Source organism: Microcaecilia unicolor, chromosome 13 (genome assembly GCF_901765095.1).
Source record: "Microcaecilia unicolor chromosome 13, aMicUni1.1, whole genome shotgun sequence".
Classification (NCBI taxonomy): Eukaryota; Metazoa; Chordata; class Amphibia; order Gymnophiona; family Siphonopidae; genus Microcaecilia; species Microcaecilia unicolor.
Window position 1 is genome coordinate 15252444 of NC_044043.1, and position 20084 is coordinate 15272527.

The following is a 20084-nucleotide window of genomic DNA, read 5'->3' on the forward strand; positions in this document are numbered from 1 at the left end:
GAGGCCGGCCTCGGGGGAAGGGCGGTAAACGCGGTCCGAGCCACCATCGCGGCCTGGGCAGGCAACAACAGTTAGGCGACTGGCACGGCAGACACTCCTAAAATGGTGGCCAAAGAGTAGGAAAATGCGGTCAACTCCACGGGAGGCCACGCATCCCCTGTCCCCGTGCGAACGCGGTCCGGAGAGCCAGGTGCCGCGCTACACATACCGGGAACAACCCCCCACCCCCACTTAAAAGTTTTCAGTACCTGAAAAAAATCCAGAGCTGCAACGAATCTGTCCTGAGTGAGCTTTTCTGAATCCTTTGTACTTTCGTTTTTGGGTTGTTGTTGTTTTTTTTTTTTTTTTAAACGCATCAGGAGGAGAAAGACTTCAAATTGCACTGGCTCCAGCAGGAGGGGGGAGAAAGGGAGGGACCTGGCACCACCAGGTGTCACCACTCGATCCCAAGCCTGGGAGAGTCCTCAACCCCGGGGTTAACTCAACTACACCTACCGAAGTAGGAGACCCAAATACTCAACTGCACCTACAAAGTAGGAGAGGAGATTCAAACAAGCTCAACTACACCTAAAAATAGGATAGGAGCGAAACAGAGCTGCTGAGCTGTGACCATTGCCTGCTAGACAGAGAGAATACTGAGGATCATGTGACTGCTTGTGACCATATATAGGGAGCTCAAAGCTTGCTCTCTATCTAACCTGCTAGAGGAGGGATATAACCCATCTGTCTCTGGATTGGTCTATAGGATGCTATGGAAAAAGTGGTTACTCGACACACTGAGAGCAATTGCTCTCAGAGTATCGAGTAACCACTTTATAGAGCGGATGGAAGATAGGGAGAACTGTGTTTAGCTCCTGCAATTCCCAGTAATGCTCCACTCTCCTTAATAGGGGCAAAGTACTTGAGAGACTTTGTAAATAGCCTGGAACTTATTGCTATTTTGTTGCAACCGTTGAGCTTTTGGTTCATAACAGCTCATTTGGAGTCAACCGAGATATTAAGTGGCTTATTGTAAGAGTCTGAACTGCTTATTTGGCCTCCTGGATCACTGCAGTCCTAGTAGCCCTGGTCCTAATTATAAAAAAATTTGTTTGTGTACCTGGTTCCCACCACTGCCTATGAGATCACCAGAAACTGGGGTTGCATAATGAAATAATGAAAGAACATAAATCTGTAGGATGAGTATAAACTAATCAAACAAAAAAATAGTCATGCAGACATCTTTAACACTTACTAAGGATTTAGGGGCCAATGCAGAAAGCTTACCGTGCTAGTAGCAATGTCTGACACTTCCACCTGTATAATACAGCCTGGGGTTAGTAAAACAATCAATTCTTTACCAATATGGAATTAACCAAATATCTTCTAATAACCTACTCCTTTTTACTGATAAACCAATCATCATCCACACTATATAATGGACATAATATAAATACCATCATTCAAAACAAATCAAATCATCCCAGTAAAGCAACTGCACATCCTACCAATTATCATTATACTAAAGGTAAAACCACCAAATATGATCAACATTTACAGTCTCTAAAAAAAGGCTTTAATAAACCAGTTCAAGTCAAGGATAGAACTCTCACTAAAATTGATATTTTCCCAAACCTGGAAATTTCATTTCAAAACACCAACATTGGTTACATAAATGCCAGATCTGTTGTTAACAAATCACTACTAATCACCGATTGGATTGCTTCTGACAACCTAGATCTACTCATGATCACTGAGACCTGGCTCCGCAATCAAAAAGACCCATGTCCTCCGAATTATAAAAGATTTATGTCCTCCGAATTATAAAATATTACATTGGACCAGGAAGGATAAAAAAGGTGGAGGTCTAGCTATTATTTATCGCTCTAACTTCCTGATTGAAATTATTGATGAAGTTATCTTCACCAAACTTGAAATAGCATCCATAAGAATCCAAGAAAAATCCCTTCTTGACCACTTGTCATGTATCATGTTCTATAGACCTCCTGGAAACTGAAATGAATCTTTCTCCATCCTCACTGATTTCATTTCAAATATGAGTACATCTAACTCCAACTTACTTATCCTAGGAGATATCAACTTACATCTTGAAAACATGAATTCCCCATCAACACAAGAATGAAAGGATTTTTTTTTCTCTCATGGGACTATTCATGGCCCAACTGCAGACCTACACACATAAAAGGTCATACTCTGGACTTCTGCTCCATCAGACAAATCACAGACCAGAATTTTAAAATAACAGATGCATACTGGTCCGAAGTCCCATGGTCCGATGACTTTAAATTAAAGCTATCAATGCTATGGTTAAAGAAAGGTCATCACCATGCACAACAACACACAACAATCACCACAAGAGGAAAAATATGTTCTACGGAGTTCTGGTCCAAACTATATGACAATAACTGGTCTACAAATGCGAATTCTAATTACTTCCTCGACGAGTGGAACAAAAGATGCAACTATATATTAGATGAAATAGCTCCTCTAAAAAATAAAGAGAAAAAAAGATTAAACACTACACTTGGTATAATGAAGAACTAAAATCCTTAAAATCAATAACCAGAAAAATGGAACGTAAATGGAAAAAAACAAAAAAAGTAACTCACACTTACAGAATGGAAATTAGCCCTTAGAAAATACAAATATGCTACAAAACAAGCACAAAAGCTATATTATAAATCAAAAATCGGATATGATTATTCTAACCCAAAAAAATTATTCCAAATTAACAATCTCCTTGAAACAAATCTGGTAACATCTACAAGCTCAGATTCCCCACCAGCAAATTCATTGGCCTGTTACTTCAAACAAAAAATCCCAAAATTACGCAACTCACCCCACAAAACTCTGACATCGATGACTTCCTTAATCTCCTTCAGTCTACCTCCAGAGACCACTCAGCAGACCGCACTTGGCTCCATTTCACCCCTCTATCCACAGAACAAATCACCAAAGCAATTTCTAAATTCTCAAACTCGTTCTGTAAATTGGATACATGCCCGAATTATCTACTTAAATCCGCCCCTCCCTGCTTCATCCAAGATCTCACATCAAGTCTAAACTTTATGCTAAAATCTGGCTTCTTCCCAAAAAATTATGGAAATATACTCCTTACCCCTATTCCTAAAGATAATTTTAAAAAACCAAGCGACATTACTAATTATCGCCCAATAGCCTCCATACCATTGTTAACAAAATTAATGGAAAGCATGATAACCAAACAACTTGTGGAATACTTGGACAAATTTTCCATCATACATGACTCTCAATCTGGTTTTCGCTCCTTATATAGTACAGAAACGGTATTGGTTACCCTTATTTCCAAATTTAAACAACAAATTGCTGCTGAAAAGAGCATACTCCTTTTACAATTTGACATGTCCAGCCATAACATCTTGGTGCATCTTTTGGACTACTTTGGTATTGGTGGATCTGTACTTGAATGGTTTAAGGGTTTTCTTTCATTTAGATCCTACCGTGTGAAAGTAAATTCAACTTTATCTTCATCATGGAATGCAGTTTGCGGAGTCCCTCAAGGATCACCACTGTCCCCCATACTGTTTAACATAATGATGGCCCCATTAGCCAATGCCCTATCCAGATTAGGCTTAAATCCTTTTATTTACGCAGATGATGTAACAATCTATATACCTTTCAGTAAGAACTTGGATGAAATTACCAATCAAATTAATCTTGGACTGACCACAATGGAAAAATGGGCAAATTCTTTCCATCTGAAACTAAACGCCGAAAAGACCCACTGTCTCATTTTTTTTTTTTTTTTTAATTCTTATTTATTGCAAGCCAAACAATATCTGTATACATCAATCTCAGATTAAACAGGAAACAAGTACAGTGTTTGATTTGCTTAACTTTTTTGTTTTTTTAAAACATTATATCAACTAAACCCCCCCTTCCCTCCCCCCTCCCTCCCTTTCCCCCCTCCCCCCCCTTATCTAAGAATTCAATATTTTACTTCTTGCTACTGGAGTGAGAGTGTCCCAAAATGGAGACCAAATGTCACAAAACTGTTCACCTCGCTTGGAGGCCAGGTCCTTTATTCCTTTCTTCTCTATCGCACAGGCTTGAATCATTGCTGACCGCCAGTGAGATATAGTGGGGCGATCCGCTACCAACCACAGCTGCAGAATGACACGTTTTGCCATCAAAACTGCTCTTTTCAAAAAAGCTTTAAATCCCACTGGAGCTGGTTGTTGTATTCCAAAGAGATCAAACAATTGTCGTGGTGATGGTTTCCACAAATTATTCCATATCAGAGATACGTGTGTGTTCAATTCAATCCAAAAAGGTTTTATCAATGTGCAGTTCCAATACATATGCCCCAAGTGCGCATTAGCACCATTGCATTTTGGGCAGGTGTCTGTATCTCTAATAGTAGCTCTATATGCCCTATGGGGGGATATGTGCAGACGGAGCAAAAATTTATACTGCATCTCCCACCACGCTGCGTTCTCCGTAATTTTGTATAAGGACTTAAGGCACACCCCAATTTGCTCTGACTTGAGGTTGGTCCGCAGTTCTGTATTCCAGGCAAGTGCCACCATCTGATAGTCATTGGCCTTCAATGAATCCCTCAAATTGCGATGAAAATATTTCAGTGGCACTCGTAATTGTGCATCCAGTCCTAGCAGTTCGTTCAGCTTCTCCCAAGAAGCAGCACTTAATGAGGTAGTGGGCAAGGAATTTATATAGTGTTGCAGTTGTTTGTATGCTAGCCATTCATTTGCTCCCAACTTATACTCTTCTCTTAACACATCAAATGACTTTATAACCCCCTGTTCCGTGACCACATGAAATAAATACTTAACCCCTGCTGCAGCCCAATTCTGGAAAGAAATTGAGGAACTTCCCACCGGAAAGGCCAGATTCCCCTTGATTGGCAATAATACTGAGACTTTAGTATCTATATGATGGAGCTTACCTAGTCCCTTCCACGTGGCACGCATCGGTGAAAAAATATATTTGTAGTGCCCTAATTGAGGTAATTCCCTTGAGGGCGCATGGAGCCAATATGAAAAATGCATTTTACCCAGAACTGTCACTTCTGCTTCTGTGCAAGAAAAATAGTTGGTAGTGCGAAACCAATCTGACAGATGTCTCATATTACTAGCCATGGAAAACAGTTTTAGGTCTAACAAACCCAGTCCCCCCCTTGAGCGCGACAACATTACTCTAGATAATGGCATCCTTGCTCTCTTTCCCTGCCACAGAAAATAGTTTATCTTCCTCCGTAGCCAACCTCCCTCATTGGTCCGCAGTAGTAGGGGAAGCATTTGGAACACATAGGTCCACTTTGGAAATAGGACCATATTGTACAATGCAATGCGTCCCAATAAATTAATCGGGAGTGCTTGCCATCTTTGCAAAACTTCACTTGTCTGTTGCCTCAGGGGGATAATGTTCAATCTATAGAGCTCTGAGAGATTTACAGGGATATAAACCCCCAAGTATTTAATTTTAGATTGTGCCCATTGAAAAGGAAAATCACCTGCCCATTGCTCTCGAATTTCTGACTGGATTGGTAGTGCCATTGATTTGTGGTAATTTAGAGAGAATCCCGTAAGAAAGCTAAATTCATCCAGGACTGCCATCAAGTGCCTTGTTGATGACCTAGGGTTTGTCAGGGTCAAGAGGATGTCGTCAGCAAACGCCAATACTTTAACTGCCAACGAAGGCATAGTAATCCCCACAATATCTGGATCTTTAATAATTGTGCGGAGAAGCGGCTCTATGTATAATAAAAATAACAGTGGGGATAATGGGCAACCTTGCCGGGTGCCTCTTTGTAATTGAAAGGCTGCAGATTGCGTACCATTTGTGATTACACGCGCGGATGTGTTCGAGTACAATACTGCAACCGCCTCCATATACCAGCCCCCCAGTCCAATATGGTTTAGTACTTTAAACAGGTATTCCCACTGCACTTTATCGAATGCCTTTTCCGCATCGAGGCTCAACAGAATTAGCTGTTCTTTTGTGGAATGGCTACATGCTATGGACAGAAGAACCTTGCGCACATTTACTGTGGCCTGTCTGCCTCTCACAAACCCTACTTGATGGTCTCCTATTAATGTCGGTAGGTGTTGTGCTAATCTATCTGCCAATATTCTCGCCAGGATTTTTATCTCCACATTCAACAAGGATATTGGTCTGTAAGATTCTACTTGATCTTGGGGTTTACCTGATTTGGGGATCAAAGTAATTAGGGCCTCATTCTCCCCCGGAGAAAGATGTCCGCGTTCTATCACTGCTTCGTAATACAAAATAAGAGGTCCCATTAAATCTTGACTCAGAATTTTATAGTATTCGCTTGAAAACCCATCAGGGCCTGGAGCTGATCTTAAAGGCATAGATTTCAGAACTGTCTGAAGTTCCTGTGCTCTTATGGGAAGAGATAGCTGCTCCTGCACCCTCTGTCCCAAACGCGGCATACCTGCATCTTCCAGGTAGTCTTTTATCAGAGAGCCCTGTTGCCCCTGTCCTTGGGCATACAACCCCTCAAAATATTCCTTAAATGCGTTTGCAATCTCTTCAGGTTTAGAGAGCTGTGACCCTTTTTGAGAATTTATATAGGGAATAAATTTTTTGGCTGTTTGGGCTCTGGCTACATGTGCTAACAGTCTGCCCGATTTATTCCCAAAACGTTGGAAATTTAATCGTTTAGCATACAGAAGTCTCTGATATTTTTCATGAATCATCATGTTCAAAGCTACCAGAGCGGCTGCCATTTTTTCTTGGTTTTCCTTGTTGGGCTTAGCTAGATGCAATCTCTTTGCAGCTCTATAGGCCGATTCTAGTCTAACTATACCTGCTGCTAATCGTTTGGTGCGTGCGCTCATAAATGCAATTATTTCCCCCCGGAGGACTGCCTTAGAAGCCTCCCATAACAATATTGGTGAAGTATCAGGTTGTGCATTTGTATCTATATAAAACTGCCAACGTGATTTCACATGATCTATAAATTGTCTATCCTGATAAAGATAGGAGGGGAAGCGCCAATGAGTGTTAGTCAACCCTCCAGAATTTAAATCTAAATCTACTCCAATTATGGCATGGTCAGAGATCTCTGTGGGTCCTATAAATGCCCTCCCCACTCTGAAAAACCATGTGTGTGTCATTAATATGTAATCAATACGTGACCACGTTTGGTGCGCCTTAGACTGGTGCGTATAATCTCGGGTCTCAGGGTTGAGCAGGCGCCAAGGGTCTACCAACTGCAGTGATTTACATAGTGCTGGAAGACCCCTCCCTCCTCGCAATGCAGCTATTGCCCCTGGGGAGGACCTATCCAAAACTGGGTCCATGACTTGATTGAAATCCCCGGTCCATACCCAGGGAGCATCTGTATTTTGCATTCCCAATGCGATTAAAGTTTGAAAAAAATTAGGACAATAATTATTGGGCCCATATACTGTGCACAGATAAAACTGGTGTCCCCGGAAATTTAAATGGATCAACACCACCCTTCCTTCTGAATCTTTATATATTAATTTAGACTGGCACGGGAGGCCTTTCTTAAATAGAACAATCACACCACTTCTACTATTCCCGGAAGAAGAGTAGTGACACTCTCCCACCCACTGTTGAGATAACTTCGCATGTTCGATATCCGAGAGTTTCGTCTCTTGTAAACACGCGATATCAGCTCCATGCGCCTTTAGTTGGGATAAAATTTTGTAACGTTTAATTGGTGAGTTGATCCCTGCTACATTCCATGACAATATTCTCAAGTGACGTTTATCCGTCATCTATATTGGGATAAACCTGTTCTCTCCTGATTCTCTTCTCATACACAACCCCCGGGAGCCCAGCCTCCCCCAGAGGTATCTGTCCCCAGCCTGTGGTCCCCTGTGTTCCTATCACCTTTTTTTCTTCCATCTTCTTAATTACTCCCACTCCATTTATAATACCTCTCACTCCAAGCAGTCCTACTAATCTCCCCCTCTTCCCCCTTATCCCCACCCTTTCCCCTTCCCCTTCCCTTTGATCCCCCTCCCCTTCTCTAACTCTGGCTTCCACCCCCATCAAGAGCGGGCCACGGGTCGCTCCTTATGCTTTGCGGGGACTACCCCCCCTCGCTCAATGGTTACAAAGCCTACACACATACCTCCTTTAACATGGAACAAATAACAGCATTAAAACTTGCCATTTACCTAGTGTTTGACAATCTATACTCTCAGGTCATATCACTCATTCCCTCCTGTGTGCTCACCCAGGTTCGGAATTCTTCCGGGGAGCTAAAAGAGTGCCACTTGTTATTATGCTGCAGCTTCAATGTGGCTGGATATTGCACTGAGAAACGAATGTTCTTTGTTACCAGCTGTGAACATATTCCTGAGTATGCCCTGCGTTTTAGAGTTAATGCTGTCGAGTAGTCTTGGAATATCCGGATCGACCGGCCTTCAAATTGTAGATCCTCTTTTTGAGATTTAAATAAACGCAGAATATGCGCTTTTTGAGTAAAGCTGTGGAACTTCGCTATCACAATCCTTGGTCTGTCTGTCGAGGTCCGCACCGGTCCAAGTCTGTGTGCTCTATCCAGGCGGATCAGGCCCTGTTCCCCCACCTCTGGGAAATTTTCCAACAGCCAGCCTTCCAGCCATGTCAATAAATTTGTGTCTTTTATAGTTTCTGAGAAGCCCACAAATCTCAGATTTTCCCTTCTAGCTCTATTTTCAAGATCTTCGATTTTGGCTTGCTGTGACTCTGTAAGAGCTTTCAGTGCTGTAATACTCTCTGCATGCTCCTGTGCTGTGTCCTCCACATCCGCGACTCTGCATTCAAGCTCGCCTGTCCGCCGAGACAGCTCTGCTGTTGTTTGAACCATCCCTGCTATTTGTTCCGATAGCTGCACAAAGCGGGAGTCAAGTGCTTTCACCACAGCGTCCGTTAGCTCAGGAATGAAGTCCAGAAGTGCCGGCGAAGCCGGTGGGGAGGAAGCCGCCATTTTGTCCTCGCTATGGCGCGAGCGATCCGGTCCTTTTCTCGGCGTTTTAGCAGGCATTTGCCGTTCGGTCTTGGCCACAAATTTGTCCATTCGCTTCCTCTCCCCTTTAGCAACGGCAAGTTTCTTTTATAAGCGGTTCGTGGGAGGTAAATTTACGGCGGGAGGGAGTCCCCTGAGCAGCTCTCTCTCAGCACGTCTTCCGCTGCTCACAGCATCACGTGACCCCCCCCACTGTCTCATTTTAACATCTCAATATAACAAATATAATCCTACCACTTTAACCCCCAACCTTTCATTGTTAATCTCAGATAATCTGAAACTTTTAGGGATCACAATTGATAGATATCTAACACAGGAGACTCAAGTAACCAATACCACAAAGAAAATGTTTTATTCAATGTGGAGACTCAAACGAATAAAACCATTTTTTTCCCCGTGAAGTCTTCCGTAATTTGATACAATCCATGGTCCTAAACCAGACGGATTACTGCAACGCTATATATGCATGATGCAAAGAACATCTACTCAAGAAATTACAAACGGCTCAAAATACTGCGGCTAGACTGATATTTATAAAACTTAAATTCGAATCTGCAAAGCCACTCAGAGAGATTCTGCACTGGCTCCCTATAAAAGAGTGAGTAGCTTTCAAAATATGTGCATTAATTCACAGGATAATCTACGGTGAGGTACCTGAATATATGCTTGAACTGGTTGACTTACCACCCAGAAACAGATCCAGTACCTCACGATCATATTTGAACTTACACTATCCAGACAGTAATGGCTTAAAATATAAATCAATTTACGCCTCAAATTTCACTTACATTGGCACTCAACTGTGGAATGCCCTACCTGAACCAATAAAATCTACCCAGAACGATCTAAACTTTAGGAAATTATTGAAATCAGTATTGTTTAAAAAGGCTTATTCCCTAGGTTCAACTTAATCAGAATTATACTTTACCATCATATGACCCAGTGGACACTAATTACATGTTATTATCTTCCTCATTTTATTATTGATTAATTGTTAATTCTATTTTACTTAATAACTATTGTTCAATTGTTATTCATACCTTGTTTCTCAATTTGCAAAACTGTACTTATTTGCATTGCAACTTTATTACAGTACTACTGTAAGCCACTTTGAGCCTGCAATCAGTGGGAAAAAGTGGGATACAAATGTGATAAATAAATAAATAAATTTAGACTGGGTCTAGCCAGTTTAGCGTTCACGTTATTTAGCGAGCAATGCACAAATGGGTCCTGTGTGGCCATTGGCAGTAGCAGCCAATGATAATCATATGCAAATGTATTACAATGAACTGATTAGTATTCCAAGCGATGCACAGCCTTTTCTGAGTGATGCATAGAAAGGAGCGCCTTTTTTTTTTTTTTTTTTTACTTTATTTATTGATTTTAAAGCAACATAATATTTATATTTAATCATTTATAATTTTTCATTTTACAAGGGTCACTTGCAAACAGTAATATAGAGATGACTGTACATTAATACAATATTATTGTTAACCTACAGGCCCAAAAATACAATAAATTCTCCTTGCCACAGGTCCACTATGGGAGACAGCCCTGTGCAAAACAAGGCTCTCAGAAAGCATCCAGGAGTGTAGCTCCTAGAATATATTCTGCAAGTTCTTGTGGGACTGAGGTTCATCTAGGTTAGTGTTCGCTATGTAAAGCCCAGAGGTCAATGGTAGCTCCTGTTGACCTCTGGGGTGACCACCATTGCCATTGTTTTTTTTTTCCTCTGCCTCCCTACTCTAGCTCAGGACAAAAATGGGGAGTAGATGGGAGGAAGAGCCACATGCTTGAAGGATAAGACATTTCAAAATGCCTACCTTCTAGATGAAATCCGTAATGAAAAGTCTGAAGGCCGGCTGGTGGGGATGCATGTAATTGATATACGCTGGTCAGCAGTGTTATGGCCCTACACAGTAAGAGATTTGACAGCTCTCCTTTAGCTCATTTAGATCCAAAGTGGCCCCGACTTAAAAATTAGTGACGATCACAGACCTAGGTTAACTTATGCACACATCTGGTGACACTGTAGCTTTTAATTATTAGGATAACTGTTACTTGAATCCACCAAAGAAGCTCCAGCAACTAGAAACAAAGAACCTAGTCCCTCTCAGCTGTCCCACAGTACCTTCAAAGCAGAGGCCAAAAGCTGGTGCGTGAACGTGTGCTGTGCCTTCTCCTTCCTCCCACGCTGCTGCTGCTTCTGTTTCTTAGTTCCCAATAACCTGTCAGAAGCTGCCTGGCCATTTACTTTCTGGCCTAGAAAATAAAATCAAAGCAGATGTGAGAGGCTCTCAATGCTGAATAAAACCTCTTGTACTCTTGGAGGGACTCAATACAAGCAGAGGTATTTTTCTGGATGTTCATTCAAGTGCTTTGACTGATATTTTTGAAAAAAATGTTACTAGATCTTGCTTATCTGGTAGATTGCTGTGTTATGTTTATTGTTTCATTTATTGAAGGGAATTGTAGGGGGTAAGGGACTTTTTATTTATTTGGACTTAGTTCAGGCCTTTTCAGTAGTTGCTCCAGGTTTGGGTAGGGTCCTATAGGGTCAACCAATTCAGGAGGCATGTTACTAGCATTACTCTCCCTTGGCCTCATGGAAATCACATGGTACGCTTCCCAGCATGCTTGGCCTATTTTCTTCACCTGACATTTCTAAAATCAGAAATGAAGCAAACAAAATAACATTAACTAAAAGCAAATTAACATAATATGGGCCCTGTTTACTAAGATGCGCTAGCGTTTTTAGCGTGCGCTAATGCTAGAGACACCCACAGGAATATGTCTCTAGCGTTAGTGCGCACTAAAAACACTAGCACTCAAACAGCACGGCTTAGTAAACAGGGCCATATATTTATTAGGCTGATGCTTATAGATGCAAGCTGTGAGAGAGACTACTCATCCACACTTCTGGTTTCCTTCAATTAAAGAATCTTGGCAGTCCAGCAAGATACTCCTTTTCTAACTGAAAATTAAGACTCAACTTAAGTGCTGAAGACTCACTAAGGGAAAATTAGGTTCTTACCTTGGTAATTTTCTTTCCTTTAGTCATAGCAAATGAATCCATTACGAGTGGGTTGTGTCCATCAACCAGCAGGGGGAGATAGAGAGCACTGAAAAACCATAGTGCCTCATGGCCAGCTAGCTCCATCTGCCTCTTCAGTATTTGAAGCTTCCAAAGCAGTGTTACACCGCAAAGCATAACAACATGAACTTTCCTCACAGCGGATGAATGCCCCAAAACTGGAGCTATAAGTCAAAGGAGGGAATGGACTCATCCTACTGGAGGGAATGAACTCATCCTCCTGTAACTGAACAGAAATCCTGAAGACTGTTTTCCAACTTCTCCCAATGAGGGAACATATCTACAGGAAAAACTGAACATAAAAGTAACATGAATCGCATAATGAACCACTGAGGGAGGGCTCATGGATTCATCTGCTATGACTAAAGGAAAGAGAATTACCAAGGTAAGAACCTAATTTTCCCTTCCTTGTCATCAAGCAGATGAATCCATTACGAGTGGGGTGTATCAAAGCAATCCCTAGATAGGATGGGAACAAGCCACACCACATGCCAGGACCTGTGCTCCAAAATGTACGTCCCTCCTGGCAGCCACACCCAGCCTGTAATGTCGGGCAAAAGAGAGCTTAGAAGCCCATGTCGCTGCACTACATATCTCTTGAAGAGAGAGTGCTCCAGTTTCAGCCCAAGAAGAGGAAATCGCTCTTGTGGAATGTGCCTTAAAGGCTTCAGGCGGAGGTCAGCCAGACAGCAGATATGCTGAAAAGATAGCTTCTTTGAGCCAACGGGCTATAGTGGCCTTACGCGGGAGACCCTCTGCGCGGACCTGACAAAAGAACAAAAAGATGGTCAGAGGTCCTGAAGGCATTTGACATGCACAGATATTGCAACAGAGCCCTTCGCACATCCAGAAGGTGCAACTGCCCATAGGCTTCTGGAAACTCCTCTTTAGAAAAGGAGGGCAGGAAAATAGGCTGGTTTAGGTGAAACGCTGAAACCACCTTAGGCATAAAGGAAGGCACCATACGTACCATTACTCCAGACTCTGAGAATTGCAGAAATAGGTCTCGACAGGACAGCGCCTGGAGCTCAGATACCCGTCTCGCCAATGTCACAGCCACCAAAAAGACCGTCTTTAAGGTCACATCCTTCTCTGAAGCTTGCCTAAGCAGCTCGAAGGGCCAACACTGAAGGGCCTTTAAAACTAACCCCAGGTTCCAGGCCGGACATGGAGCCCACACGGGAGGATGGAGCCGAAGCACCCCTCTAAGAAACCATGTCACATCCGGGCAAGCAGCCAGAGAGAGGCCAGCGACCTTCCCTCGAAAACATGCTAAGGCTGCCACTTGAACACGCAGGGAATTATAGGCCAAGCCTTTTTGTAAACCATCCTGCAAAAAGTCAAGTATCGGCGAGACAGAAGCCCGTATGGGTGTGATCGCTTTAGAAGCATACCAAGCCTCAAATTGGCGCCAAATCCTGGCATAAGCCACGGAAGTGGAACGCTTGTGGGCCTGTAGGAGAGTGGAAATGACTTTACTGGAATATCCCTTGTTTCTCAATTGCGCCCTCTCAATAGCCATGCCATGCCATAAGACCAAAGTGGCAGGCGTCCTCCATGGTCACCGGGCCCTGTGACAACAGGTTCGGTACCAGAGGTAACGGCAGGGGATCCTCTACCAGCATCCGCCGGAGGTCCGCATACCACGGCCTCCTGGGCCAATCCAGGGCAATGAGAACCACCTCTCCTTGGTGGAGCCGAATCCGCAGGAGTACTCGCCCTATCAAGGGCCATGGAGGGAACACATACAGGAGGCCCCAAGGCCAGGGTTGAGCCAAGGCATCCAACCCTGCCGAGCGAGGATCTCTCCGTCTGCTGTAGAATGACGGGACTTTGGCATTTGTGCTTGACGCCATAAGATCCATTACGGGCTTTCCCCATTTGGCACATATCTGCAGGAATACTTCGTCTGCAAGTTCCCATTACTACTACTACTACTACTATTTAACATTTCTAGAGCGCTACCAGGGTTACGCAGCGCTGTACAAAAATCAAAGGACAGTCCCTGCTCAAAGGAGCTTACAATCTAAAGGACAAGAAGGACAAGGAGTGCAGACAATCAAAAATTGGACCCATTCCGCTGGGTCGATTTGATTCCTGCTCAGATAATTAGCTTGCACGTTGCTCTGACCTGCAATATGAGCTGCTGACAGAAACTGCAGATGAAGCTCGGCCCAGTGGCAAATCTGTGCGGCCTGCGCTGCTAGTGCTATGCACTGAGTGCCTCCTTGGCGATTTATGTAGGCCACTGCTGTCGAGTTGTCTGACAGAACTCTGACAGCCAATCCTTCCAGGGTCAATTGAAAGGCCAGAAGCGCCTGGAAAATCGCTTTCAACTTCAAGCGATTGATGGACCACTCTGACTCCTCGGGTGTCCAAAGACCATGGGCATGCCTTCCCCGGCAATGTGCACCCCAGCCCTTCAGGCTGGCATCTGTTACCACCAGGCACCAATCGGGGAGCGCTAGCGGCATTCCTCGCCGCAGCATGCTGTCTGAGAGCCACCACTCCATACTGAGCCGGGCCGCAGGGAGCCACGTGAGTCTGCATTGATAATCCTGAGATATTGGAGACCACCGTTGAAGCAGGGAGCACTGCAGAGGTCTCAGGTGCGCTCGCCCAAGGCACCACTTCCAAAGTGGCCGTCATCGACTCTAACAGCTGGACTATGTCCCAAGCTCGCGTGCGAGGAATCCTCAGGAGCAGGCAGCTTGCACCACCTTTGCTCGGGTAAGAAGACCATCCCCGAGGCTGTGTCGAACCGGACCCCCAAATATTCTAGAGATTGAGAGGGGGTCAGGTGACTTTTGGCTATATTGACGACCCAGCCCAGAGATTGCAGTACTGAGACCACTCTGGCTGTAACCTGATGACTCTCTTCTGCAGAGTCTGCTCTGATGAGCCAGTCGTCTAGGTACGGGTGAACCCAGAAACCCTTTCGCCTGAGAAAAGCAGCTACTACCACCATTACCTTGGAAAAGGTTCAGGGAGCTGTGGTGAGGCCAAAAGGCAAGGCCCAAAACCGGAAATGTTTTCCCATCACCGCAAAACGCAGAAACCTCTGGTGCGGGGGCCAAATTGGTATGTGCAAGTAAGCTTCTTTCAGGTCCAGAGACGTGAGAAACTCTCCTGGCTGTACCGCCGCTATGACAGAGCGCAGGGTTTCCATGTGAAAATGCCACACGTTCAGAGACTTGCTGACTTGTTTTAAGTCCAGGATAGGCCGAAAAGACCCTCCTTTTCGCGGCACCACGAAGTAAATGGAGTAAAGGCCAGAGCCGCATTCGGCGGGAGGCACGGGGGAAACCGCCCCAATGTGAATCAAGCCTTGCAAGGTCTCCTCTACTGCCGCCCATTTGGCGGCAGAACCGCATCGGGACTCCACAAACACGTCTCTTATCGGGGCATTGAATTCTATTCTGTAGCCTTCTCTGATCAGGTCCAAGACCCACTGATCTGAGAAAGAGGGAAAGTCGTCCTCTTATCACAGGAATCGAGGAGGGGGTGCAGAATTACCACGAAGACCAAGAGAAACCTAGGAGGAGTGCACTAGCCTCAGAAATAAACTCAAAATGTAACATTTCTCCCAGAAACATGGAGTCAATAGCACTAAGCCTGACTCAACGCCATCTGTACTGCCATGCTCTGAGAAAGGGTAAGAGTGAAAAACCTAGAGTAGAACCTTCCCTAATCCTGATCCCTTTCTCCCTTCCTTTTATGTTGCACACACACCATAAACTACCTCACGGAGGGTACCAAGCAAAGATAAATCAAGACAGAAATATTCTTAGTGCCCAGCTGCAAGAGGTGAACACAAACCATAAACCACCTCGATAAGGGTACCAAGCAAAGGTAAATCAAGACAGAAATAGTCTTAGTGCCCAACTGCAAGAGGGCGCAGTCACTGTCCTCAATAATACACTCACAGTATAATCATTACTTGCCAAACTGCAAGAGAGAGTAATCCACCTAAGTGGATGAACACTAACTCCCACGTAAAAATAACAGCACAGAAAAAGAGTGGGAAATGGACCAATGACTCCAGGAGAACGGGAGATAAAATTCCAAAGAACCACTTTATTCAATGAGTCATTGAATAAAGTGGTTCTTTGGAATTTTATCTCCCGTTCTCCTGGAGTCATTGGTCCATTTCCCACTCTTTTTCTGTGTTGCCAAACTGCAGTCATTAAGCTTGAGGAAGCCACAGACCAATCTCACGGTCTCGCTGGACCTCCGACCCTAGTGATGTGGCCGATAGGGAAGCTGCGGGAGACCCGAGGACTCCCACTGGAGTCTTCTGACAGGAAGGAGTCTGTTAGTCCCTCAGGTCTCTTCATCAGAAACACTGTACTCTGCAAAGGTACCAAATATGGAGCAAAAAGGGGGGGGTGGGGAATCTACCCCGCTCCCCCAGCCACAGCTTCAGAATGGCCAGCACTCAAAACTGGCCAAAGTATCAGCCTGCCTGTCTGACATTGCTGCCTGGATGTCTCAGCGCCATCTGAAACTAAACATGACCAAGACTGAGCTTCTTATCTTTCCCCCTAAACCAACCTCTCCTCCTCCCCCATTCTCTATTTCTGTGGATAACACACTCATCCTTCCTGTCTCATCAGCTCATAACCTTGGGGTCATCTTCAACTCCTCCCTCTCCTTCTCTGCACATATTCAACAGACTGCTAAAACCTGTCATTTCTTTCTCTACAATATCAGCAAAATTCGCCCTTTCCTTTCTGAGCACACTACCAGAACCCTCATCCACGCTCTTATCACCTCTCGCTTAGACTATTGCAAATTGCTTCTCACAGGTCTCCCACTTAGCCATCTCTCTCCTCTTCAATCTGTTCAAAATTCTGCTGCATGACTAATATTCTGCCAGGGTCGTTATGCTCATATTAGCCCTCTCCTCAAGTCACTTCACTGGCTTCCTATCCATTTCCACATACAGTTCAAACTCCTCTTATTGACCTATAAGTGCAGTCACTCTGCAGCTCCTCAGTACCTCTCCACTCTCATCTCTCCCTACATTCCTCCCCGGGAACTCCGTTCACTGGATAAATCTCTCTTATCTGCACCCTTCTCCTCCACCGCTAACTCCAGACTCCGTTCCTTTTATCTTGCTGCACCATATGTCTGGAATAGACTTCCTGAGCTGGTACGTCAAGCTCCATCTCTGGCTGTCTTCAAATCTAAGCTAAAAGCCCACCTTTTTGATGCTGCTTTTAACTCCTAACCCTTATTCACTTGTTCAGAACCCTTATTTTATCATCCTCACCTTAATATTCCCTTAGCTCCTGTTTGTCTGTCCTAATTAGATTGTAAGCTCTGTCGAGCAGGGACTGTCTCTTCATGTTCAAGTGTACAGCGCTGCGTACGTCTAGTAGCGCTATAGAAATGATAAGTAGTAGTAAAACTGCCAGCATCGCAATCAAACCAGACTCTTCATGGAGAGTCCTCGCCGTGTGGCAGAAAAGATGGTGCCTGCAGGCGCATGTGCCAAAAAAAACTCCACCACACCCACCAGAATGGGCTGGGAGAACACCACACTCCCTGGATTCAGGCTGCCTAGTGGCATCCATTGGCGCAGCGGTTGGGGGAACAAATGCCCGATGCTTCTCCCTGGTTCCCACACCGGGAACCGCGCTGAGACCCTGCCGGTGCAGCCATCATGAAAATACTCATCCCTCTTTGGGAATCTATTACTGGAGACAAGTTTGATCCCCTCACACCACAGCTGGGACTATAAACCGGCACAAGCACACTGCGCTAATGTGAGCAGGCTTTGAGATTTTTTTTTTTAATAGGCAGGAGAAGGAGCCGGAGCAAATCTCAGTCAAGGTACCTCAAGCCAGACTAGGAGGAGACCGATGGGGGTGGAAGGGAGGGACCTGGCGCCACCAAGTGTACACCTAGACTCTAAGCCTGTGCCGCCTCAACCCCACCGAACCTGGAGGACCTGGCCAGGAGCTAAGCAATCCAAAGCTGAATGGTTATGACCATCCACCTGCTAGATAGAGAGAATACTGAGGTTCAGGTGGTTGCACATGACCACATATAGTAATCCTCTGAAAGTCTCTCTATCTCTACCTGCTGGTAGAAGATGAAGAGCAGGGCACTAGAAGCCAGAGACGGATCCAGGCACGGTCTCTAGGAATGCAAGTCCAGGTAGAGTGTCTAGGTAGGTAGCAAGCAACAGACACAGTCCAGGTTCAGGCGAAGGTTCAAAGGCAGGCAGCAAGCCAAAAGACACAGTCCAGGTTCAGGCTCAAAGGCAGGCAGCAAGCCAAAAGACACAGTCCAGGTTCAGGCAAAGGTTCAAAGGCAGGCAGCAAGCAAAAGCAGTAGTCAGGTCCAGGCAAAGTCAGATCAGCTCAAGAAGCAAGTAGTAACAAAAGTCACACAGACGCACAGGCAGATCTACAAAAGTAGAAGCTGAAGCAAAGTCTGTGGGGAAGGCTTGCTCCTAAAATAGCCCCCTCCCACAGGAGCAAGAGGAATCAGCTGGCAAGGAAAACTTCAGATAGGCTAATCAGCTGGAGGGGCGGAGCCTGGTAGTGAGCATCCAATCCAGGGCAGCAGAAGGCGGAGCGAGAGTTTCCGCGCTCCTGGGCCCCGCACCCGGAGTCAAGGCGCCACTCGGAGCGCGGCACTGCAAAGATGACCGGCGCTTAACCTGTGGAAGCAGAGATGGCCAGGGCGCCACTCGGAGCGCCGGCTCAGGCACGGCCGGCACCCTACTTCACCAGTGGATGCGAGGTGTTGGAGCGTCGGCTCAGCCAAGATGGCCGACGCTCCTCTTCACGGAGGTGGAGATGAGGAGCGGGTGAGGAACGCAGCCGGTGAGAAGCGCAACACTTACCAAAGATACAGTTCTGGAAGGTTTTGAAAGCGTTCCAAATAGCTCGCAATTTCAGAAAGTTGATATGATGTCTTCTCTCTCGGGGAGACCAAGAACCCTGTGTGTGGAGACCATCAAGATAAGCTCCCCATCCTATCATGGAGGCATCTGTGGTGAGGATTTTGCGATGCAGAAGGAGATGGAATGGAACATCCCAAGTAAAATTCTTAGACACCATCCACCACTGCAGAGAGTGGAGGAATTGTGGAGTGATCCAAACATGAGCTGATAGTAGTCCCATGGCTTAGGACCACTGAAAGGAGAGTATCCCCTAAGGAATTCAGAAGTGGAGAAGCCATGTGACCTAGAATGTGAAGCATCTGACGAGCAGATACTTGGGTGGAGTTGAACACCCGGGTGGCAAGGTGCAATATATGTCCGCCCTTGGTTGAGTAAAGAAGGCTGTCCCTTGAATAATGTCGAGGAGAGCCCCTATGAACTCTAAAGATTGAACCGGTTAAAGATGTGATTTGGAGTGATTTATGACAAACCCAAGGAGGCTGCTTTGATTAACCAGTCATACAGATAGGGAAAGACTTGAATGTCCCATTTGCAAAGTGTTGCAATTACCATTATCAGGCACTTCGTGCATGAAGACTCAAGGAGCAGAGACCAAGCCAAAAGGTAAGACTTGTACTGATAGTGCAGAGTTCCATAGTGGAAACAGAGAAACTTTCCATGTGAAGGGAGAATAGGAATATGTGTGTATGCCTCCTTGAGATCTAGAGAGCAAAGCCAATCGCTGGGTTGTATCAAGGGAAGTAGTGACCCCAGGGATACTATGCAAAATTTTTCTTTGAGGAGAAACTTGTTTAAGTCTTGTAGATCAAGAATTGGATGTACTCCCCCCCCCCCCTTGTCTTTTTTGGTATGAGAAAATATCTGGAATAGAACCCTCCACTCCTATCTGGCAGAGGAATTGGTTCTATCACATTCTGCTGGAGGAGGGCCGAAAGTTCTTCTCAGAGTAGGTTCACGTGGAGGGAGTTGAAACAAGACTTTTGCCAACGAAGAGCACAGGGTCATTCCATGCCAAGTGGTCTAAAATTAAAAAAAGTTCCCACCATCATGTTCTCCAATTT

At 44.9% G+C, this 20084-nt stretch overlaps 1 protein-coding gene across 1 annotated transcript in view; it reads right to left on the reverse strand.

The window, feature by feature from the left end:
- TBL2 (transducin beta like 2) overlaps positions 1 to 20084 on the reverse strand; it is a 77651-nt gene that overhangs the window by 30960 nt on the left and 26607 nt on the right. Inside the window, exon 2 of the mRNA XM_030185807.1 lies at positions 11142 to 11272. Within this exon, the coding sequence (XP_030041667.1) occupies positions 11142 to 11272 (131 nt within the window). The remainder of the gene's footprint in view (positions 1 to 11141; positions 11273 to 20084) is intronic.